At 44.0% G+C, this 24,849-nt stretch overlaps 1 protein-coding gene across 1 annotated transcript in view; it reads right to left on the reverse strand.

Annotated features, from left to right (window-relative positions):
• The window catches only part of LOC145393968 (protein O-linked-mannose beta-1,2-N-acetylglucosaminyltransferase 1-like), a 29,171-nt gene extending 4,678 nt beyond the window's left edge, over positions 1-24,493 (reverse strand). Inside the window, exons 1-11 of the mRNA XM_080267945.1 lie at positions 24,367-24,493; positions 20,762-20,812; positions 20,228-20,304; positions 15,615-15,824; positions 13,809-14,025; positions 13,095-13,225; positions 12,745-12,815; positions 10,100-10,366; positions 8,400-8,598; positions 6,915-7,099; positions 4,509-4,617 (exon numbers count right to left, since the gene is read on the reverse strand). Coding sequence (XP_080124071.1) covers positions 4,509-4,617; positions 6,915-7,099; positions 8,400-8,598; positions 10,100-10,366; positions 12,745-12,815; positions 13,095-13,225; positions 13,809-14,025; positions 15,615-15,824; positions 20,228-20,304; positions 20,762-20,812; positions 24,367-24,493 — 1,644 coding nt within the window. The remainder of the gene's footprint in view (positions 1-4,508; positions 4,618-6,914; positions 7,100-8,399; positions 8,599-10,099; positions 10,367-12,744; positions 12,816-13,094; positions 13,226-13,808; positions 14,026-15,614; positions 15,825-20,227; positions 20,305-20,761; positions 20,813-24,366) is intronic.
• Between the last annotated feature and the right edge of the window lie 356 nt (positions 24,494-24,849).

Here is a 24,849-nt window from a genome sequence, read left to right on the forward strand (position 1 = left end):
CAAGAGATTGTGTATGTCAAGCCGACTCTTTTTCTTCCTTGCTCGCGTAAAGCTGTTGACTTTGGGCAGGGGGCCTGTTTGCTTCTGCGTGTACAGCTTTCATGCGTGTGGTGGCTCTCCACGTACAGTACATACATCTCTTCTGAACAATATGAATCATAGGTTTCTCTTTTCATCAGCCTAACTCCTCTCAATTACTCCCCACCACTTCTGTCCTCCCGCCGCTCTGTTGCATCTTTATCTCTTTTTGCAATTGTTACGTCATGTAGCCACAGCTCTTTTAAACGGTTTGCTTGCATTCTTCCTCCATTATGACAAGCTTATAGCATCCATATGGCAGCACACGCTTACCTCTTGTTTGTTCAACTCCTTAATGCAAAAGTTAACCGATACATCTCATATCCTCATGTAGGCAACAGGTCATCTCTGGTACTGTCTTCCTCAATCTGTACTTCCCTCTGTTCTCTGACTCCCAGTTTCTCAAATGCAATGTGTCTAGGCATCTCGAAATTAACAGGTCTTGAGTTTGACTCTCTTTTGTTTATTTTTTTCTTGGAAAGAACAACTTTACAGGCTTCTAGATTTTGGATCTTTCTTCCTTGCACCAGTTAAACAGGGCAGTACTCCCGACATGGATGGAAAATTGATGACAGGAAGAGCTAGAGCTTTCGATTCAACAGCCCTCAGGACCAACTTTGCTGAACTTTTACAGTGTTTCATTAACTCGGGGAGTAGGCCATCATACTCTCATGTACATTTTCCCATAACTGTCAATACAAAATTACCTACACACGTCCTGTTCCAAAACTTCCAAAAATGGTGTCTCACCACCCAGCCTTTGTAGTCTCGTGGGGGTGGGAGGGGGCGCATAATTGTCCCCCCCATCCACCACTCCCTTGAAGACGACAGAGTGAAATTATTGGACTATTATCTCTCTCTCTCTCTCTCTCTCTCTGAGGGAAGGAACAGGTTTGCAGGCTTCTAGCCGTGGTTCTTATTTCCTTCCATAAAAAAGCTAGATAATAGTGCCTGGTCGGTGTGCTAGAAAGAAACTTTTTTTCATGCAAAAAAGAAGGAACCAAAGGCCAGAAGCTGGCAAGATTGCTCCCTCCAAGAAAAAAAAAGAAGTCAAATTCAAGATCTTCAATTCGTGATGCCTGGACCCGCTGTGCTTAAAAAGCTGGAGGTTATTGGCAGTTGGAAATACACATGGAAGAAGACAGTTCCAGAGCTGACCTGTTGTACATATGAAGGACTGGGAGTAACTGTTAAATTTTGCATTAGAGAGTTAGACAGAAAAAAAGATAAGAGTTTGCTGTCAGACGGGTGCTACATGTCCGCCGTAGTGGTGGAGGGATCCAAGCATACAGTTCTGAGAAGCGTTGACCATTGATATAGTGACAGAATAAAAAGCCTTTGACTCCACCTTGTTGAGAAGAGCTGTATGTGGGAAGCCTCTCCCCTCATGAGAGATGTACCCTACACAGGGACTAATAAACAAAGTCAACAACAGTGCAGGGATAAAGAAGGCACGGAGTCGGCTTGGCACACCTAATCTCTTGGAAGCTGATTTTACAAGAAATGTAAGGTGATCTTGCCTAGATAAATCCCGAGAAACCCGAAGTATGTTTAAAGATGATGCAAGATGGAGATGGATATTGTTAAAAATTAGAGGATACTCCTGCGGAAGATTCTGACGGGTAAGAAGATATAAGAACTGAGTTTATGATGCATTAAAAACAAGATTACTCTCATCACAGTCAGAGATATGAGTCATGTCAGACATTAAATGTGTCATAGCCTCATCCTTTGTTTGTTGAAATAAATGCTGAGACGGATGCTGTGAGAAGCAAATGGAAAGGTGAAGGGTGGCATCATCAGAGTATGAGTGGATAGAGATAGATGTGCAGCTTAGAAGATCATGGATGAATAGAAGAAAAAGAGTTGGTAACAGGCTAGAACCCTGAGGAACACCACTATTGATAGTCCTAGGAGAAGAACGGTGACCGTCTACAACAGCAGCTATTGAACAACCGGAAAAGAAGCTAGTGATGAAGGCACAGACAGAAGGATAAAACTGTAAAAGGGCAGTTTGGAAATTAAAGATTTATACCAGACTCGATCGAAAGCCTTTGAGATGTCAAGTGCAATGGCTTTTGCCACTGACCTTAAAGAGGATGACCAGGAATCTGAAAGGATGGTGAGAAGATCACCAATGAAGATTCCCTGGCGGAACCTGTGCAGACGATCAGAAAACTTTTAAAAGGAACTGTGCTTTACAATTTTTTGTTAAGAACAGATTCAAAAACTTTACAAAATACAGGGTGTTAAATCAACTGGGCGATAGTTAGAGAGCTGGGAATGGCCATCGTTCTTTGGGACAGGCTGAATCAGAGCAAACTACCAGCTTGAATGAATGATACAAGTTGACAAACAAGGAAAAAGCATTACCTAGGCAGGGTGTAAGCACACAAGCACAGTTCCTGAGGACAATAGGAGGGACCCCATCAGGCCTGAATGCCTTGTGAGTATTGAGGCAAGTGAGAGCAGAAAGTACATCAGCTGAAAAAAGAAAAAAATTAACATCAGTCATGAGGAAGTCAGAGGGGGAGGGAGTGACGGAGGAACAGCACAGGAATCATCTAAGGTGGAATTGGAGAAGAAAGTCTGAGCAAAGGGTTCTGCTTTTTCAGTAGAAGAAACAGGTACAGAGCCATCAGAGAGGAATGAGGAGAGATGGATGATGAAGTACGAGTAAAGTTGTCAGAGAGGTTTTTGGCAAGGTGCCAGAAGAAGCAGGAAGAATTTGAGTCAGAGAGTTCAGAGCATTTAGTATGATTGAAATTATTCTTAGCAGAGCAAAGAATGAACTCGGTGCAGTTTTCAGGCAGACATAAAAGAGATGAGATTCAGGGGTGGGTTGGTTCCAGTACCTTTTGTAGGCTTTCTCCTTGTAGTGGGCAGCATTAGAACAAGTGTGATCAAACTAAGCTTTTGCGTTAGTCACAGGGTAAGAGAAAGGAATGCATGCGTCCATGCCCGAGAGAATAACCTTCATACACTGTGAGGCACATTCAGATGGCTCTCAGCCATGGAAACAATAATCATTACAGGGAAAATCAAAGTACTGCCTAAGGGCATCCCTCTCAGCAGCTCCAAAATGTCACAGCCGCCACTTCTCTGCAGGGTTCACTGGCCTTACTGAACCAATAGGACAGGTTAAGGTGATACAGTTGTGGTTGCCCAACAGAGAGAAAAGATTAACAAGGTAAGTTGAAGGATTAGTTGTAAGGAGGAGATCAAGCATGTTGGAACACTCTTCAAGGCAGTCAGGGATACAAATACGATGCTGTAGAAAATATGTAGTCTCGTTCATGAGGTGGATCACTGAAAAGAGAGGAGAGCCAAAGGTGGTGGTGAACATTGAAATCAACTAGAATGGAGATTTCAGAGAATGGAGAAATAGATACGATGTGTTCCATCTTAGAAGTAAGATGGTCAAGGAATTTTTCATTGTCAGTAAAATTAGGGGATGAGTACAGAACAGTGATATATTTAGTCAGAGAATGACAGCATAGTCGAAGCCAGGCAGTAAAGAGTTCAGAAGATTCAAGTTCAGGAACACAAGAGCAAGATATGTTGTTGCATACGTAGACACAACAGCCACTTTTGGCTTTGAAGTGAGTATAGAGAAAGTAGAAGGAAACAGAGAAAGGTTTGTTATCAGTTGTCTCAGACAGCTGAGTCTCAGTGAGGAAGAGAAAGTGAGATTTAGAGGAAGAGAGGTGGTGTTTGACGGAAAGAAAATTAGAGGTAACGCCACGAATGTTGCAGAAATGAACAAGGAGTGAGTCATACAGTGGCTCCATGCATCTGACTTGCCATCACCGGGAAAAGGACTGATGGTGGGGGCTTAAGACCCGCCCCCGGGGTGACTCCGAGGCTACTGTAGGTGTTAAGATGCCTTTTTTGCTGATTTTTGGAATAGGAAACGTGGCGTGTAATGTGCACGTAGTTTGGTGTTGGCAGTTAGAGGAAATTGTATAGAAAAGTATGCTGGCATACCCTCTATGTTACTGAAACACTGAAAAATATCAGCAAACTCAGATGGTTAGAAGCTGGTTCCGAAGGCTGATAAAACGAGAGCTCCAGCTCCCTCTATCATCAGCATCCCATCCACCTTGGGAGTACCGCCCTGTTCGACTGGTGGTACAGTCCCAGCACCAAGTTACTCGCAGTATGAAAAAAGTGTGTGGTAATATGATAATGTCAACACCCACACAGTGCGAAAATATGGATGATGATGATAATAATAATGATAAGAACATAAGAAGAGAGGATTACTACAGTAGACCAGTTGGCACATGCTAGGCAGCTCCTATATGAGTAACTGCAGTAAACTACTAGAATATGATAGGATAATACAGTAGGCTCTCCCCCTCCCACCAGTCCATGATGATGGTGATGACGGTGGTGATAACGATAATGGGTATAATTACTGGACCCACCTTGTACTTGGGTATGTACTCCTTGGTGCAGGGGTGCTCGCGGATCAGGAGTAAGGTGGCTGTACGGAGCTCGTGCTGCAAGAACGACTCGTAGGCCTCAGAGGTTAGGCTAGAGAGAGAGAAAAAAAAAGAAAAAGAAAAAGAGAGCTAATACCAGTTTAACGACAATATATTTATAATCAAATAGTGCTGCAGCCTGCCACGTTCCTATAGGGTTGATCAGCACTGCTTATAAGGTCATCAACAGCTGTCCTTTCAATCAGTTAATCTATTCAGTGTGAGGGGGTCTCTTCTCCGTTATATAAAATCGTCAGTCATACTCAGTGGATGAGATTAAGATGGGAGGAAGTCTGACACCTGTAGTCCTAAAATGAAAATGGCGAGATGTCGGCAACCCTCCGCCTTCTGACGGTCATTCCATAGCTCATGATGAAATTAGAGTATGTTTGGTTTCTATATGTATCGTACATTGTCGCTGATTGACCACTTCACTATGGTATGCAGGCTAACTAGGTCCAGGTGTACATAATGCTGACAACTATTCCATAAGTGAACGTCGGGAATGGGGCAGGGGGGAGGGAATGCATGCACCTTCATCTCTATCAGAATCAAGCGTTCGGCTATTAATTTCTCAGAACTTGACTTAAAATTCAGGGGCTGGGGCTGTATTACGTGGGCCTGGGAGGCGCCTAGAATCCCTTCCTTACTGACTGGTAATGAATGCTGAAGGGTGGAGTATCTCAAATCTGATGCATGCTTGGGCTTGGCTTATTGATGCAGTATTTGTGGATGTCTGTGAGCGTCGGGCTTTGAAAGTTAAATGTGGGTAAGAACAAAGTGTTGAATGTTGAGGAGACAGTGTGATGTGATGGTGAATGGAGCGAGATTCGAATTGGTGAGGGAGCTTATGTTCTGTTCAAGTATACAACGACAGAGAGACAAATGTGCAAAAGAAGTAGAAAGTAGAGTAGCAAAGGGAAGGAAAATGGTTGGTGCTATGAAGGCCTTGATACGAAAAAAAAAAAAAGTCTGGGTGTGGCTGCTGCTAGAAGTTTGCATGAAGGAATTTTAGTGCCTGCATTAACAGTGTAAAGCATTTGGCATCTTTCACTGGTGAGTAGATGTATAACATACAGTACTGTATCTGTATAATGTATTGCTAATACACTGTGTTTCACCTTCAGCACTTAAAGTAGGAAATCGAGGATCAAAAGGGTGACATGGAGGATGAGTGCAGACTGATATTTTTCCCATATGAAGCAACGTTGGGTCTGGTTAGTACTTGGATGGGTGACCGCCTGGGAACACCAGATGCTGTTGGCATAACGTTCTCCCTACGTGTCAAGTGGGGTTGGTGAAGGATTAGTGCCCCTCCCTGTAAAACAATTAACTCTAAGCCCTTTGCCACCCCGTTTGGGATACATGGCGTCTGGCAATGAATGAATGAAAAAATTAACATTGGATGTAAGACTGGTGTGGCATGAAAATAAAAGTTCAAAAATACGAGCAGCGGAAATGGGATTTCTGAGGAATGTGTATGGAGTGAGAAGAATGAATAGGATAAGATATATAATGTGATTCATGATAGGTGTGAGTAAAGAAATCTGTGGACACCAAGAGTGGAAGAGAGTGTACCGGTACTTAAATGATATGGCCATGTGCAGAGAAAGGGTGTGAATAAAGTTGTGAAACGATTGAATCTGAAAGAGACTGAACATGGGAAGAGGTGTGGTAGGACAATAGATATGATAAATGATGTGCGAGAAAGCGAAGTGTGGAACCTGATGAGGCTAGGGAACGGTCACTGAATCGAAATGGTTGGAAGAGTTTTGTACGGAGGAGTAATGACAAGGATTTGGTACCTCTGTGTTTTCGGATTATATTTGGCTGATAGGTAGGTAAGAGGACGTTTATGGCGGTGGGATGAAGTCAGGATTTCGAGGACTTGAATAGCGTGTGAATGAGAGTGTGGTCCATTTGGTTGGTCAGAGTTTTGTTAGTTTTCCCACTATTAGGTTCTGTCTTGCTTTCTGAATCCTACCTCACCACATCCATAGGTGGGAAAAGTGATTGGGATGATAATGGTGATGATGATGATAATGGTGATGATGATGATATTTTTTGAATTTTATATTATTTATGTAGATTAGATCTAAATCAGTCTAAAATATAAATTACTACGGAAGACGTGCAACTCTTAATCTCATGAGAATACAACCCAAGACATTGCCATAACCGACACCTCACTGCCTCAGCCACAATTACCACCCATTAAGTTATTTATAGTGTGTTGAGGGTGATGTGTATGCGTTGGTTGAGAGGGACCCTGTCCAAGTACCCGCCCTGCTGCCACCATCACAACAACAACAACCACAACCACAACCACAACAAGTCCTCGCTTCTTACTATGATATATTGAGGGTGACGTGGGTGAGCTGGTTGAGAGGTCGCCTGTCGAAGTATCCCCCCTGCTCCCATCCGGTGACATGCACGCCCCCGCTGCCGTCATGCATGGTACGGGGCACCTCAGGGGTTATGATGTCCCGACCTGGCTGTACCATGGCCCGCAGGTACCAGTCCCAGTCCACCTCCTGTGTACCTTCAACACTTGTATACCAGCTTCATATCATGTATACTCAGTTTATTTAAATATCCAGTTCACTTCGTATATACCCAGTTCACATGTATGCTAAATCCACTTCATATTTACCCTGCAGTGTATTCTGTATACTCACATATCGGTCATCCTACCTTCCATTCTCACCCACTGTATAGGCTACCTTTTTGTACAATGACCTACAGCACAGTAACCTACTCATAATTTTGCACATGCGTCTGTCATACACCATAGATTGTACACCCAGCACTTACACTCCCAGCCATCCACACATACATCTGACACATCTCCCATGCTACTCATTACTGCATGAGGACGCCTGCTGGTCTGGTGGGTTAAGGTGCTCCAGTAGGATGTGGCCCATAAAGGAATGGATAAGGTTTATCGGTCACGTAATACAACTCAGGAAGAAGCGACTGGTCAGTTGCCTTAAATGTCTAAACTGAGTAGTCAAGCCCTACACTCCTACGTTTCTCATCGGGCAGTAAAGGATGGAGCAATAGAAGAAAGAACAGAGATTGAACAGAAATATTTTTTGGCCGTGAGTTTGGAAGTTGTTTCCTATGTGTTGCCTTTGAAGTTGGTGAAGACAGAGTAATCTAGTGTGAGGTGAGGTGTGGTGAAGGGCTGCTGGTGAACAAAGGCAGGTCTACACTGGATATAGCAAGAATGATACCAAGCTGACGTCCCAGGGTTGTTGGGGTTAATTTGGTGAACGTGACTGACATGCCTTCTCTTGTGTCGTAAGTGCTAAGATTTGAAGACATCGCCCTTAAAAAGATAAAAACAGTGGTCAGTAGATAACAATAGTACAGAAAATAACTGTAGAGACTGTGTACAAAGCCTTCCCTAACTACATCAGTTGTGTCGCCTGAGAGAGAAAAAAAAAAGTCGTCAATGGGTAACAGTTAAAGACTACAACTAACTTTACTTCTCTGACCCTCAGATTACTCAGGCGCCAGTGGATCTCACAGCTGAATTGAACATTCTGGCGTTAACTGCGATATACTGAAGAAGACGTGAAAATTACTTATATGACTCCTCTTATGTCACGGTGGTAGGACTTGAAACCTCTCCCTAACGCTAAATACGTATCATCTACTGCTAGCAAGAAATACAAAAAGAACGACTACCTGCACCATGATTCCTCTTCGGTCGCAGTGGCAGGTAAAAAAAGAAATCGATAGTAGATAACATAACTAAGGTAACTTCGCGTACACCACAGTCATAGGCTGAAAAATAGTGTTCAGTAAAAATCAAAACAAATTACTAACATGACTTCTCTTAGGCCACTGTGGTAATACTTGTGTAGCCCATCGTCGTGTGACCATCCACCCATACGCGGGCAGCACACCCTCGCGGTACAGGCGTGTCGCGTCCACTGCTGATGGACGGAAGCTGTTGTAGTTGAACGCGTTCACACAGAAGATGCTATCGTCAGCGTCAAGCAGGGGCGCTGTCTGGTGGAAGTAACTGGAAAGACAAACTATCATCATCATCATCATCGCACAGTATACTCTTGCCAGCGTCAAGCAGGAGGGCTATCTGGTGGAATTAATGGCAGACAGGAAGCAAGAAACATAACAACACATTACAGTCATGGTGGAAGTAGCTGAAATCATCATCATCATCATTATCATCATCACCCTGACCTTTCTTCCTTCTTAAGATTCCAAAAACAACCGAAGGGAAATCAGGACCAAGACCAGTCAATAAAATAAAACACAGTACACTGATGGTGGAAATAAATGTAAGCAGGAACTATGACCGTCATCATTATGCTGACCTTTTCCCTTTCCCAGGAAAGGAATGAGGTTGTTGATTAATCCCGGTTTGTCTGGCAGAGCAGACCCATCTACCGCATGTAAACAACCGACCCTGCAGGGCTGTCCCGTGCAGCAAACTGATGTTCGCTTGAGGTAGACAACGCCTTGCCACAGCGAGGCGAGGGGAAGAGTATGAAGTTTTGGTTTAGGATGGATACTACAATTGCGTCTCTACCCAGTTAACAGGGGTATCATAGTAAGTTCCACATCGCCCTCGTTATTTGGTTATACAGTATGGTTACCACCAAGCGTTGTAATGATTTCCTGGGTTGCAGGGAACCCCCCATTAGGTTTGTCACTAAGTATAGCGTCACCTGAAGTGAATAGGGTAGTAAGAAAAAGTGAGGAAGGATGGGAGAAATAGGATGACAGGAGGACAGACACAGAAAAAACTGATAAAGATGAAGGAAGAAGTTAGCAGCAGTATATCAGGTGAGTGGATAATGATCGCCACCACCTACCACCACGGGGTGAGGTATGATGCAGAAACAAAGGAAGTGACAAGAAGACGACGACCAAAACAAAAACTATAACACATTGGAATGATGGAAATAAATGAAAACAGAAACCAAGTCACAAATAGAACACACGTCAGTGACAAGACATATTAGAGATTTAGGAGCGTACTTGTGGTAAATATCCGCTTTGGATTTCCATTTTTTTTTTTTTCTTTTTTTTACCTGACTGGCTTTCATTCATTTCCATGTTTCAGAGTTCGTCTCCAGTCATTCAGTTGACTACAAGGTAATATCAACTACACCTGAGACAACTTGTGTGTGTGTGTGTGTGTGTGTGTGTGTGTGTGTGTGTGTGTGTGTGTTCTGATGGTACACTTCCATGTAATACAGACTCCTCTTCGTAATTACCAGTAATAGTACATCATTTAATATTCAATAGGAATGGACTGTTTTTTTCATTGTTCAAGTTATATTTGCATGTTATATGAATTTAAGCTTAATATTATCTTTGAATCAGTGGCGTTTTTTCTTTTAGCGTGACTGACGGTCGGAGGGACAAAACAGAATCATAGTTTTTTTTTTTTTTTTTTTTTTACGTAAAATGTTCCATTTATCAGACTGAAAAAAAAAAAAAAATTGTCAAATGTCCAGGGGACAAGCGTGGTATGAGGGGGTTTAATGAAGGCTGACCTGATGAAGTCTGGCGAGAGGATAAGGTCGTCCTCGAGAACAATAATCTTGTCTGCGTGCGGGAATGTGTTAAAGGCGTGGAAGATGGAGAACTTGATGTGTTCGTTTATCCTGACGTTGTAGCCTGGCGGTGCGGGGTTATGGTGGAAGACAGCGGGCAGCCCCACCAGGTGAGCGAAGTCGGCCGCCTCCTGCTGGAACCCATCCACCGACAACAGCACCGGCGTGTTGCCGCCGCCAGCCTGAGACCACAGCTGACGCAACAGCCTGCACACACATACAGTAAGCCTTCAGCCTGAGCACATACTTCTTACCTTGTTCACGCCACCTCTACACAGTATTATTCAGCTTAGGAGAGGCCTTAGGTAGTGAAGGGGTTGATGAAAGCTGTATTTAACTCACCTAGTCTGGAAGTTACAAGAATAAATCAGTAAGCACTGTCACCGAATTGGAGGGGTTAACGTCTTCCGTCCGTTTTTTTTTTTTTTTTTTATACTGTCCAGAACAGACGGTTTCAGTTCAAAAGACACCTTTTGAAGTGGATGGCTTAAATACATCTATTTTATTAATCTCTCCACTACTTAGACGTTCTCCTAAGCTGCATAAAATCATCAAATAGAAACAAGAATAAGTACAAAATCGCCAGGCTGAGGAGGATAATCACCTCAGACAGATGACGTACTTCTCATTTAGTTTTTCTGCGTCCAGAAACCTATTCAGAGTAGGAAGGACTTCTGTCACAGTTGGGTTGTTTTTACCTGACGAACCTGAGCCGCCTGCACAATTTCAATACAAGTCTTGATTACATTTAACTTCATGAGCCTTCGTTATGTGACAAACTATTATAGTCAAATCGACTCAGTCTATCAACACTTGCTCATCAGCTGAGCTGAAAGAGGTAGGCATATTTGTCAGGTTTGAACAAACACGCTAAAGTGAATTGAATAATGAAGACTGTAAGAAAAGTATACCTTAAGGTGAACAAAATCGTTTGGAGACAGTAAGAACAGAGGATAATAATGCGTCACCAGCCTGCATGCCAAATTAATGTCCCAGTCACATACCTAAAAGGAGCGTTCCAAGAGTGCAGCACCCACGACCAACTGGTCTAAGAGCAGAATATTTGACTATGCCCTGTGACCTTGATCTTCGACATTACTCTCCAATTCGAATCACTTCATTCTTCCTTAAGCCCTTTCACCAAGTTTGGTTCAAATAAGATCAAAACAGTTTGAGTTGACTTTCCCCAGTGACCCTGAATTTTGACCTTTCCCCGTGTCTTTCGCCTTTGCAGATTGTTCTTAAAATCGAATCTCTTTATCCTTCCTTTTTTTTTTTTTTTACAAAGTTCATTATACATCAGATGAAAACATTTTAAGTTCGTCTTTTCATGTGACCTTGACCTTTGAATAGGTTATCTCTTGGGTGATCCTCAACTTATCTGCAAAGTTTGATCCAAATCAGATTATTAAAAAAAAAAAAAAAAAAAAATCACACAAACACACGGGTCGAACTTTCACCTTTCCGTGTGACCTTGACCTTTGACTTCTTGTTCTGAATATTGAACCCCTACGTTCTTGTTTAATCCTTAACCCTTCCACTAAGCTTGACTCAGATCATGTAAAAACTGCTTTAAGTTGACATTGTCCTGTGACATTGGCTTTTGACCTTTCCCTGTGGACATGATCTTTGACTGATTCTTAAAAAATTACATCGTTATATTCTTACCTTACCCTCAATCATCCTACAAGCTTGGTCTAAATAGGATAAAACAACATTTAACTTTGTCCTGTGACCTTCACCTTTGATCTATTGTCCTCAGAATGAATTAGTTTACTCCTTGCCTGATCCTAAATACTTCCACCAAGTTTGGTTAAAATGGGATCAAAACTGTTTGAGTTATTTTAAGACACACACACACACACACACACACACACACACACACACACACACACACACACACACACACACTGACCTTTGCCAGATTGTTCTCAAAACTGACCTACCTCATTTTTTCCTTACCCTCAATCCTGCCCTTAGGTCTGGCGTGTACATGCCGACCATTACAGTACATACCTACTTTACATTCATACATACACACACACATACATACACACATATCTGCATGACTATATACATATAATGCCATAATAATTACAAGAAGAAATTTAATACGTCTGTAAGCGCAATCATCAACGACAATACTATTATTCAGTAAGGCTCGTGGGAGCTACAGTTTTGTAACTCCTTTAATCACAGGGATCTCTCCTAAGATGAAGAGAATCGTCTGTATCCATCCTACTGAAAAACTGAAGTAATCTCAGGTGACAACAAAATGCTGCTGATAATAAAAACAAACTCATGTGTAATCAATAGCAAGTGTGAATGAATGTCGAGAGATGATGTTCCGCGCCATGAGTGTACAGTACCATGGGCCACAGCAATACTGCCGCCTCTCCTTTTCACTCTGAGCAACGATTAGTCTGCTTAATGCCAAGCAAATGAGCTATCAGTGTCGGATGTTGTGAATTCATGAGATAATTGTGTGATTCCATGGACAGGAAAACAGGAACTTTAACAGTTGAATACTTTTGCTGGGGACAGCAGCTAGGACAGTTGTAGCAAGTTATGACGTGTGCACCGACCTGAGCACCTTGTACTGGCGGCGGGAGGTGACAATAACGATGGGGATCTGCTCCTTCATCACTAGGCTCGGCTGATGAAAGAAGGGGTGCAGTTAGTATACAGTGATTTGATATATGACAGTCACTTTCCACATTATGCTTTCCATTCCAGTAACTGAAGAGGGTTGCTGAGTGCATAAAAAACAACAGACCCACTAATCCATATAGATAGGCTATTTTTAAAATATAAATTCTGAACGTTCTCATTTAATCAGGTAAGCTGAGATGATACTAGTTCTTGACATCAATAATTATTAAACTCAATAACTGTGATGGTGGGATAGGTTTGACAACAAGAGGGAGTGGCTCACCGCGTTGTGTGGTGAGAGTGTGAGGGGACGATGACAGTTGCACCAGTCGCCATAACCCTCGTACGTCTGGCAGAACTCTGCTCGTGCCCGTTGCTCTGGCTCATTGCCCCACTCACACTCCCGAGGCGCCCCTGCCATATATACAGTACACTCAACATACCATATAGTTAAATGAGCCTTTGTTTTCTGTCTTATTTTTGAGGGAAGTTTTTTCCAGTTCCATAGCCTAATTTTATCCTCGAATACTCTAACCTACCGTCAGCAGCGCTATGCAATAAGCTACTGTTCACCTCTAAAAGACATCCTCAGTAATACCTCATCTGAAGGCAAGCTTTCCTCAAAGGATATCGTGTAAGCATGTCTCGGGGTCATTTGTTAGCTAAGAACATAGCATCACAGACGGTCTCAGGGCATAACGGTATATTTAGCACTACAGTAATACTGGCATGGGTTTGATTATTTGTACACTATATAGCAGCCTTCAAAATTAAAAACTGATTTGTGGGTACAAGGCGTCTCCTTTATTCGCCTGACGTTAGTCAAAATTAAACCCTTGGGTGAACAAAGAACCCTAAAATGTTAAAACTGAAACAAAACCGTAACCACCAGTACCAAGGAGTTTACATTTCCTTTAAGAACATAGGGTCATATGAAGCAGCATTAAATGTAGGAGAGAAATAATGTATAGATGTTAAGTCGCATTTTAATTGTAACCTTGTGGTCTGCGCGGCACGTCAGCAGTCAGCCTGAGCGGCGATGCAGCAGAAGATTTATAATTCCTGGTGACAGCCGCCTCCGCCCACAGCCGCCCGCCCACCGTGGCTACAGCCGCCCACATCTCACCCAGGCATACCACATCCACCCACCACCCACGCAGGTACACCGATAGGAATTCACTTGTGCGTTCGTCCAAAAACAGTCGCCAGTCACCCTGCAAAATAACCCACCCTGCCCATTGGACGATCCAGAGATTGAAGGTCTTGGATACTTGAATACTTTCTGGTTGAATACAGAAGACATTGGACAGAGGGGGGGGGGGAGGATGGTTTCTTTGTGAAGAATGTAACAGCCAGTCCATTTTACCTTTTTCGAGGTCTAGGCACCCCAGACCAACCAAGCGTTGGCCACTGCATTTTAAAATAAGAGACCAACCTACTTCCCCTGGTGGCAGTATATATATGATCTAAAATCCTGCAATCACCTCTTGAGAATCGAAATTATACAAAGCTGTCACTACACTAAGCATTCTACCCCCCCCCCTTAGATCACAAAAGTATATTCACGAATAAATTAAATATAACCCTGTCACACAATTCCCCTCTCAATACACACACACACACACACACACACACACACACACACACACACACACACACACACACACACACACACATGAGTGGTCTACTCCACACAGCAATGATAAATACCGACGTACCGTCAGCAACTGTGGAGAGAGAAAGAGAGAGAGAGAGAGTCACTTCAGTATGTGTACCTTCTGAGGCTGTAGCAGTTATTTAATATATCTGTTGTCAGACGCATCAATGCCTTAAGGGGTGGCCAGAAACAAATCGCTTGCATTAAGCTCTGTCCTCTGTCGTTCGGCTGCCCTCCCCCCAACTCACACATCCCTATCTCATAATCTCTCTATTCCATCCTTCCAGCTCATCCTTGGTCTCCCCCTCCCCTTCTCCTCCTCCACCTCATTCACATACTTTCTTAGTCAGTCTCTCATTATTCATCCTCTCCATATTATGGTCAAACCACATCATTTTTTTTTTTTTTAACACCATCATTCACATTCATATCAGTGTCACAACGCACCTTTATGTCCTCATTTGTCTGTCTCTCCATATACCTGTACATGCTCCTCTCAAATATTTCAGTTCCACTGCTCCCAGTCGTGACTTGTGGCCTTCCAGCAAGGTCCAGGCTTCAAAGTTTCACATGTTAAAGTGAGGATAACAGTACTGTCAAGCAACAAGTATTTTACTTCCATGTTCACTTCCCTAATCCTAGTCACCGTTTTCCGTGAACCAGTAACCTTCCAACCCTGCTGTACCGCTCCAAGCACTTCTTCCTCTAAATTTCCATCCTTACTCATCACACCACCCAAGTACTTGAATGCACTCACATTTTCCATTTCCTCACTATTCAGTCTAACCGTAGATTCTGTTATTTGATTCTTCTCGAAGATCATAGCTTTACTCTTATCTACGTTCATTTTTAGAATTCGTTTCCATCATACCCTCCCAGACTCATTCACCAAGCCTTGCTGCTCATATGCATCTCCACACAACAGTACAGCAGTGTCAGCTTACAATAGTACAGTACGGTAAGGTTCAAAGTCCTACCCTCTCTCACTAGAGACACTCCAGCATCCACTACCCTACCTAGTACCTCTTTATTATTTAATACAACTTTATATTACAAATTAAGATATGCGTACAGTGGCAGCAACCCACGTGGAATTTGACTGTAAAGGAGGCTATACCACGTTAAATAAAATACATAGCATCTCACAGGGGCAGCAAGGACAAGCAGTGATCCTGGCTGTAATGATGTAAGGGTGTGCACGAGTCCCTTTGCGGCGCGGGGCTGCCAGGTACGGTAGTACGTAACCAGGGTGGTGGCGCCGCTGCCGGGGTGTGCCGTCACTATGTGCACGCCGCGGTGACCTGAGGTGAATTCGTGAGGACCAATCTGTACCGTCACGTTGTGTTGATGCACCACCTGCACCACAGCACAACACATTAATAACAAGCTCTGAGTGCAGTGTTCAGCTTAGCAAAGTTAAAGACATTAATTATGTAGCGTTTATACAGCAGGTCTAATAAACCCACCTGCAACAACTCATCTCCGTACCGGATTCCTTGAGCCCCTCACCCCCTCTCCAGCATGTAAACCGTTTGCAAAATTTCAAGGATGTATCTTAAAATAAGGACAAGGGGTGTCAGGGGAACTTCACTCACCTCATACTCTCATAATATCTATCTATCTATCTATAGCCCGACGCCCTAATCCCGCAAAGGGTGGCCGCAGACAAAACGCCTCCAAGTCACTCTGTCACCCACCATTTGACTCCCCTCCCCCCAACTCACCCCCCCCTCCCTCATATACCTCTCAACTCCATCCTTCCACCTCATCCTCGGTCTACCCCTCCCTCTCCCTCCCTCCACCTCACCTACATACACCCTCTTAGTTAGTCTTTCATTCTCCATCCTCTCCACATGTCCAAACCACCTCAGTGTATTTCTCCTAATCTTTTCAACCACATCCACATCTACCCCACAACGTTCCTTCACTTCTTCATTCGTCAACCTGTCCCTCCATGTCACTCCACATGCTCCTCTCAAGTAACTCATTTCCACTGCTCTCACTCTTGACTTGTTCCCCTCTTGCAAGGTCCACGCCTCGCTTCCATACGTCAGGGTAGGGATCACAATACCATCATGCAGTGACTTCTTAACTTCCATACTCACCTCCCTATTTCTCATCACTGCTTTCAGTGTGCCAACAACCTTCCTTCCCTGCTGTACCCTTTCACGTACTTCATCCCCCAAAGTTCCATCCTTACTCATCACACTACCCAAGTACTTGAATGCACTCACATTCTCCATATCCTCACCATCCAACCTCACTGCACACTCTGTGACTTCATTCCTCTCAAACACCATAACTTTACTTTTGTTTACATTAACTTTCAGCTTCCTCCTCCTACACACTGTCCCAAATTCATTCACCAAACCTTGCAACTCCCATTCATCTTCACTCAACAATACTGTATCATCAGCAAACAGTAACACCGGAAGCTTCCAAATCTCACCCTCATTCATTAGGGCCACCCCCACATCCACTGCCCTACCTTGCACCTCCTTTACGACCCCATCCATATATATATTAAACAGCCATGGAGACATTACACACCCCTGTTTCAGTCCCACATTGAGATCAAAGAACTCACTCAGCTCACCATCCACTCGCACCGTAGCCCTAGCTCCCTCGTACATACTCTTCACAGCACTCAACAATTTCCCCTCCACTCCATATATTCTTAGTACCTTCCACATACCTTTCCTATCTATTCTGTCATAAGCTTTCTCCAAGTCCATGAAGGCAGCGTACACTTTCCTTCCTTTCTCTAGATACTTCTCCACTAAACATCTTAGAACAAATATCTGATCTACACACCCTTTTCTCTTCCTAAATCCCCCTTGTTCTTCTCCAACTAGCTCCTCTGTCATATGCCTAACCCTATCAATGAGTATTCTACCATATATTTTACCAGTCACACTAAGAAGGCAAATACCCCTATGGTTACCACATACTTCTCTCTCCCCTTTTCCTTTGTACAGAGGAACAATTATACCTGATTTCCAGTCCTCTGGAACCCTTCCCTCTTCCCAAGCCAATCTACACAACTTCCATATCCACTCCACAACAATCTCACCCCCATACCTAAGCATTTCACCACACACTCCATCAATTCCTGGGGCCTTTCCCAGCTTAATCTTCTTCATCGCTTCCACTACTTCCGACCTACTGATCTCTTCCTCCCTCCTCTCATCTCTTCTTCTCCCAGCCATTCCCCAACCACTTATACTCACACTGCTCTCACTCTCTACATTCAACAAATCCTCAAAGTGCTCCTTCTATCTCCTCAATTTCTCTCTCTTCTCCACCAACAATCTGTTATTCCTATCTTTCACTCCCCTACTATTTCCCCTTTCACACTGCCTTACTTTCTTTACCTCCTTCCAAAACAATTTCTTACTCTCCCTCCATTTCATACTCAGATTCCTCCCAAACTCTTCATCCACTTTCTTCTTACTCTCCTTCACCAGTCTCTTAACCTCCCTTCTCCTGCTCACATATACCTCTCTCTTCTCTCTCTCATCTTCTCCCCTACCTCTACTCGCCAACCATTCACCATATGCCTTCTTCTTTTGTTCCACAGCTCGTTTCACCTCATCATTCCACCATGCTGTCCCTTGCACACCCTTGCATCTCCTCCTCACTCCACAAACCGCCTCACACGCTGTGCTTATCTCTTCCGTGAATATCTTACATACGTCTTCCACCCCTTCCATCTGCTCTAGCTCATACCTTCCCAATCTTTCTTCCACTATGCTCTTATACTCTGTCCTCTTCTCACTATCTTGCAATTTCTCCACTCTTCTCACAGGAGCTGCTTCCTCCTGTCTTCCCCTTCGCCTCCTCAACCACTTTCTTTGCAGCTCTACCTTGGCCATCACTAAGTGATGGTCCGAGACTCCATTCCCCCACCCTCTCCACACCCTTGCATCCAACACTTGTCTTCTCATTCGCTCATCCACACACACGTAGTCTATCATTGCCTTTCGTTCAACAAGTTCACCATCCATCCTCCTCATTACTCTCCATGTATACCGGTGGATCATCTTATGACGAAAGTAGGTGTTGGCTATTGCCAACCCCTTACCAGCACAGATGTCCACCAAAGCACTACCATTCCCATCTACTTCCGCTGGCACACCCCACTGACCAACCACTCCATCCACTCGTACATTCCCGACTTTGCCATTCATGTCTCCAATCAACAGCACTCTCTCGCTCCTCTCAAACTTGTCCATACATGCTTCTACTCTCGCCCAAAACTCATCTTTCGCTCTTGCCACTCGATCCTCTGTTGGAGCATACACACATACAATCGCCCATGCTTGTATACCTACTTTCATCCTCACCCATACAATCCTTGCACCCACTGTTCCATACTCTCTTATATTCTTCTTCCACTTCTTGCTTATCATCAGACATACTCCCTCTCTTGCCCTCTCATTCTCACTGACTCCCGCACATATACCTACACTGTATTCCCATTCTCTCATCCTTTCACCTTTCCATTTAGTTTCAGTCAATCCACATATATCCACTTTTGCATCCTCAAGCACCTGGACAATCTCTCTCTCTTTCACTTCATCATTCACTCCTCTTACATTCCACGTTCCTACTCTCAGAATGTCCTTTGTCCGTTCCTTAGTCGTCAACGTATGGTCCGTCCGGGTCCGAGGCGCTTTATTTGCTTTTTTAGTTAGTTCTTTTTACGGGGTGGGGCACTAACCCACCACCAACCCTTTTAGTCGCCTCGTACGACAAGCAGGGATACTGGGGGAGTATTCTTGAAACCCCCCTACCCCCAGGGGTATATATATATATATATATATGTGTGTGTGTGTGTGTGTGTGTGTGTGTGTGTGTGTGTGTATACTGTATATACATTTATATACTGTATATAAAGTCTGCAGATTTGTCTTCGTTAAGTACTTAAACCCATTCAAACTTTAATCATTTTGTAAACTTTGGTTGTGCAAGAAAGGGGAAAGAAAATGAGAACAGAAAATGTGAAATAGTGTATAGGCTACAAGTAACAAACCTCTTGAACCTTGTCTGATTCGTCTCTTCCAAAGATTTTAAAAGACCGATAAGATCTATACAGTACTACGAAAAAAGCCTACCAAGCACTTTGTAAAATGGTAATAGGATCCCCAGTGCCTCTGTCCCCTCGTTTTTAATTACGTCTGTCGACACGAAAGGGATACGTGGGTTCCTACATCCCCAAGGGCAGTCCATTTTTTGTGGAAAAAATGGAATGTGTAATGTATAATGCTTTGTACCTTTATCTGAGTTTCCCATCTAAGAGTCAAGAGTGTTTTGTAAACACCACTGTTCTTTCATACTAGAGAGAGAAATCTTAAATTCACTAAGTTACCCTTCTCAGGCCGAATTGCATGTATCTCCGATGGATATATTTTGCTTAGGAGTGACCTCTCCACCTCACTGGGGTAATACTTACAGGTCCAACTGGCCAGTAATATTAAAACACATTTACATCATGGAAACTGATGACGTTAACAATCAGTCCATATTACCCATTTCGGAGGGGCCGAGACTGGACACCCTTAACACCGTAAGCGATCACACCACTTCCTTGGCAACTTTTACATTATGGAAAAACCTTCTGGAGACTCATGGATTCGAACGCGCACGGCTTGTATAAACCGGTCTGCCACCAGACGATTTTGTTCATTTGAGAGGAACTATGGTAGTCAAAAGGCTAAGTTATATGACACAAACATTGCTTGTAGGGATGAGCTCACCTGTCGCCCGTCGATCTTTATCTCAGCTGTAAGGCTGTCGACCAAGACCTCCACGTTGATGGTGCTCGACGCCAGCTCTGAGGACGGCAGTGAGCAGAGGGAAGTGATTAGGCTGTATAAGACACCCACACTTACACATTCAGTTACTCCTTTGAATACCATAATGTACTTCTTTATTCTATTCTTGCTGTCCCCAGATGTTTCATTTTAGCTTAGGAGAGAGTTGTCAGGCTAGGGCAGAAGACAGTGCTTGCCCGAACTAAGGGGGAAGACAAAGCTTTCACTGATCCCTCCTGTACAAAGCCTCCATTTACCCAAATAAAATTGTCATTCACCAACTAGAATAAAATAAGAAAGACGTACTTGGGTTAAAGGGGTTAAGTCAAATGAGGGGATTCTTATTTGGAATGACTGTTTTTGGCCCATTTCATTACTAGGAGTTTCGGTAATTAAGAAAGAGGGAGGCAGGAGGGTGAGGCTTAAGGCAGTTTTATGGATATGAGAGAGAGAGAGAGAGAGAGAGAGAGAGCTCACCTTGTCTGCGCCGTAGGTCCTCCTCGCCCATGGCCCTCATGCTCTTGTCTCCTGTGGGATGACAACATATTACTGTGGCTAGAACAGTCTCTCTCTCTCTCTCTCTCTCTCTCTCAGCCAGCGACGTCCGATTTGCGTGTATTCTTGTCACTCCCAGTGCTCTGTATTCATCTTTGGCAGTACGCGTACTGTTCGAGTCAGGGTCAGCAGTAAACACCCTACTAGAAGAGATATTTTCTAAACCGCATAAAATCGTCTAATGTACCATGCATTTCGTACAACACTCGTCATGGGATTGAAGATATAAACCTCTTCAGCATGAATCACCAGCTTTGTTTTATTCGTGCTGCTTTCTGTCCAGCTTACTCAGATTTGGAGGCATTTTCAAACGTCTCTCCTTCACCCACTGCGTCTCTCTCCAAGGGTGCATAAAATTAGGTGGTGGTTGCAGGAATACACCAGAGGCGTGGTGGTGAGGAAAGGGTTAAGATATCAGCTGTACGGTATGCGGTGACCTAGGCCATGGCATTGGTGTGTGATGAAGTACAGGGTGAAGCACAGGCATGGTAATGGTGAAGTACAGGTCTGGTAGTGGTGAAGTACAGGGTGAAGCACAGGTCTGGTAGTGGTGAAGTACAGGGTGAAGCACAGGTCTGGTAGTGGTGAAGTACAGGATGAAGCACAGGTCTGGTAACTGTGAAGTACAGGGTGAAGCACAGGTCTGGTAGTGGTGAAGTACAAGGTGAAGCACAGGTCTGATAGTGGTGAAGTACAGGATGAAGCACAGGTCTGGTAGTGGTGAAGTACAGGGTGAAGCACAGGTCTGGTAGTGGTGAAGTACAGGGTGAAGCACAGATCTGGTAGTGGTGAAGTACAGGGTGAAGCACAGGCATGGTAGTGGTGAAGTACAGGATGAAGCACAGGTCTGGTAGTGGTGAAGTACAGGGTGAAACACAGATCTGGTAGTGGTGAAGTACAAGGTGAAGCACAGGCATGGTAATGGTGAAGTGTAGAGTGAAGCACAAGCATGGTAGTGGTGAAGTACAGGGTGAAGCACAGGCATGGTAGTGGTGAAGTACAGGGTGAAGCACAGGCATGGTAGTGGTGAAGTACAGGGTGAAGCACAGACATGGTAGTGGTGAAGTACAGGGTGAAGCACAGGTCTGATAGTGGTGAAGTACAGGATGAAGCACAGGTCTGGTAGTGGTGAAGTACAGGGTGAAGCACAGGTCTGGTAATGGTGAAGTACAGGGTGAAGCACAGGTCTGGTAATGGTGAAGTGCAGGGTGAAACAGATCTGGTAGTGGTGAAGTACAAGGTGAAGCACAGGCATGGTAGTGGTGAAGTACAGGATGAAGCACAGGCATGGTAGTGGTGAAGTACAGGGTGAAGTACAGGTCTGGTAGTGGTGAAGTACAGGGTGAAGCACAGGCATGGTAGTGGTGAAGTACAGGGTGAAGCACAGGCATGATAGTGGTGAAGTACAGGGTGAAGCACAGGCATGGTAGTGGTGAAGTATAGGGTGAAGCACAGGCATGGTAGTGGTGAAGTACAGGGTGAAGCACAGACATGGTAGTGGTGAAGTATAGGGTGAAGCACAGGCATGGTAGTGGTGAAGTACAGGGTGAAGCACAGGCATGGTAGTGGTGAAGTACAGGGTGAAGCACAGGCATGGTAATGGTGAGGTACAGGGTGAAGCACAGGCATGGTAATGGTGAGGTACAGGGTGAAGCACAGGCATGGTAGTGGTGAAGTGCAGGGTGAAGCACAGGCATGGTAGTGGTGAAGTACAGGGTGAAGCACAGGCATGGTAGTGGTGAAGTACAAGGTGAAGCACAGGCATGGTAGTGGTGAAGTACAGGGTGAAGCACAGGCATGGTAGTGGTGAAGTACAGGGTGAAGCACAGGCATGGTAGTGGTGAAGTACAGGGTGAAGCACAGGCATGGTAGTGGTGAAGTACAGGGTGAAGCACAGGCATGGCAGTGGTGAAGTACAGGGTGAAGCACAGGCATGATAGTGGTGAAGTACAGGGTGAAGCACAGGCATGGTAGTGGTGAAGTACAGGGTGAAGCACAGGCATGGTAGTGGTGAAGTACAGGGTGAAGCACAGGCGTAGTATTCATGTTTGCAGAATAAGGGGCTGAGACAGTGAAACACAAACAAGTGTGGAGCAACTGATGGTGAAGCTGAAATATGGCAATAATAAGTAAAGAAACAGATGGTGCCGGTGTGTGGAGAAACAGAGGGTGAGATAGTGAAACATAAGCATCGTACTGCGGTGTGAAGAAACAAAGTGGAACTGAGGCAGAGTGAGCTACGTGTATGGTGTTAACATTCTCAGGCTCGTATAACTCACTCTCAGCTCAGATACACTACTAAAGTATTCCAAGTCATTTGATCGTTAAAAGTATTAGTGTTATCATTCATAAGACTTACTCTTAGCTGAATAAAATCATTTGGTGTTACCAGAAGCTGAACTGAAATACTAGATTTCTCGTGATCATGAAAGAACTAATGTATGAGGAAACTGAGGTTCAGAGAGTGAGACGCAAGGAAGTACAAAGAAAAATAAACAGCAATAAAGGTAATGGCCTTTTCGAGGCGGTTTGTTACACAGACAACACGAAAACCTGGTACCGGATATCTAATTGTATGTGGTGAAGATGGGGGTAGAAAAACAGAAAGTAACAAGAAGAGATACTCAGAGATTTCAACACCCATGCGACCAATGATCTAAGGACCGAATATATGATTTTACCCTATGACCATGACCTTCGACAGATTACTCTCAAAATCGAATTCTTTCATTTTTATCTAACCCTTCACCTTTCCACCAACTTTGGTTCAAATAGGATCAGAGTTGCTTGAACTGAGTTTGTTCAGTGACTTTGACCTTTGACCTTTCCCTGTGACCTTAATCTTTGACGGATTGTTCTCAAAATCGATTCTCCTTATTTTATGGTGAACTTTTCCTTAAAGTTTGGTCGCAGTTTGACCTTGTCCTGTGGCACTAATCTTAAACCAGCCATGGTCTTTGACCTACTGTTCTTAACAAGAAATTTACTTCTTGGGTGACTCTTAATAATGCCACCAAGTTTGGTTAAAATCAGATCAAAACTTTATTTTGTGAACAAACGCACATACACATCAAACTCGGAACTTGTCATGTGACCTTGAACTTTAACTGATTGTTCTCAAATCCGATTAACCGAATTCTTGCCTTTTCCTTAAACCTTTCCCCCAAGTTTAATCTATATTGGATTTTAAAAAATTTGAATTGAGTTTACTAGGTCAAACGTTGACCTTGTCCTATCACCCTGACCTCTAACTTACTGTTCTTAAAAGCAATGGGCTTCCTTATTGGCTATTCTTCAACCGTTCTACCAGGTTTAATTAAAAAACTTTGAGTTACTTTGAAACGCACGCACGCACGCACGCACGCACACACACACACACACACACACACACACACACACACACACACACACACACACACACACACACACACACACACACACACACACACACACACACACACACATTGATCAAAACACAACACCTACGCTCGCCTCTCGAGCGCGGGTGTAATTATAGAGCGAGTTACCTGAGTGAAGCCACTGTTGGTAGACATCATCTAGTGCATCCCCTTCTGTAGGTGGGCAGCAGAGCACGAGCAGGCAGGACAGCAGGCAGAGTGTGGCCAGGGCGGGTCGGGAGCGGGTCAGTGGCATGGTGGTGCGGGGTGGAGGTATGGGTCACAGAACACTTGCACCAAATCTATACAGCATACACCACACCTGTCTGCCACCAGCAACACTATACCGCCTTTATTTATAACCTCACTGATATCCTTAACACTCTTCAACTCAGTTAATGAACAAGTGTTTTCAGACTGGCTAGTAACCAAGGAAACTAAACCGTACTTCGTAGCTAAGGCTCCTAAAATATCATTTAGTGTAACCAGGACTTATTATTCAAGTAGTGGGAATGGTCCTGTTGCGTCAAGTGAAAGCAAACCGACTATTATGTTATCAACACTGTACTACTGTCAACATGGTTTTGCCACTTTATACACTCACTACCAACC

Source organism: Coenobita brevimanus, chromosome 26 (genome assembly GCF_032717465.1).
Source record: "Coenobita brevimanus isolate Jiangsu-jjx chromosome 26, ASM3271746v2, whole genome shotgun sequence".
Taxonomy (NCBI): domain Eukaryota; kingdom Metazoa; phylum Arthropoda; class Malacostraca; order Decapoda; family Coenobitidae; genus Coenobita; species Coenobita brevimanus.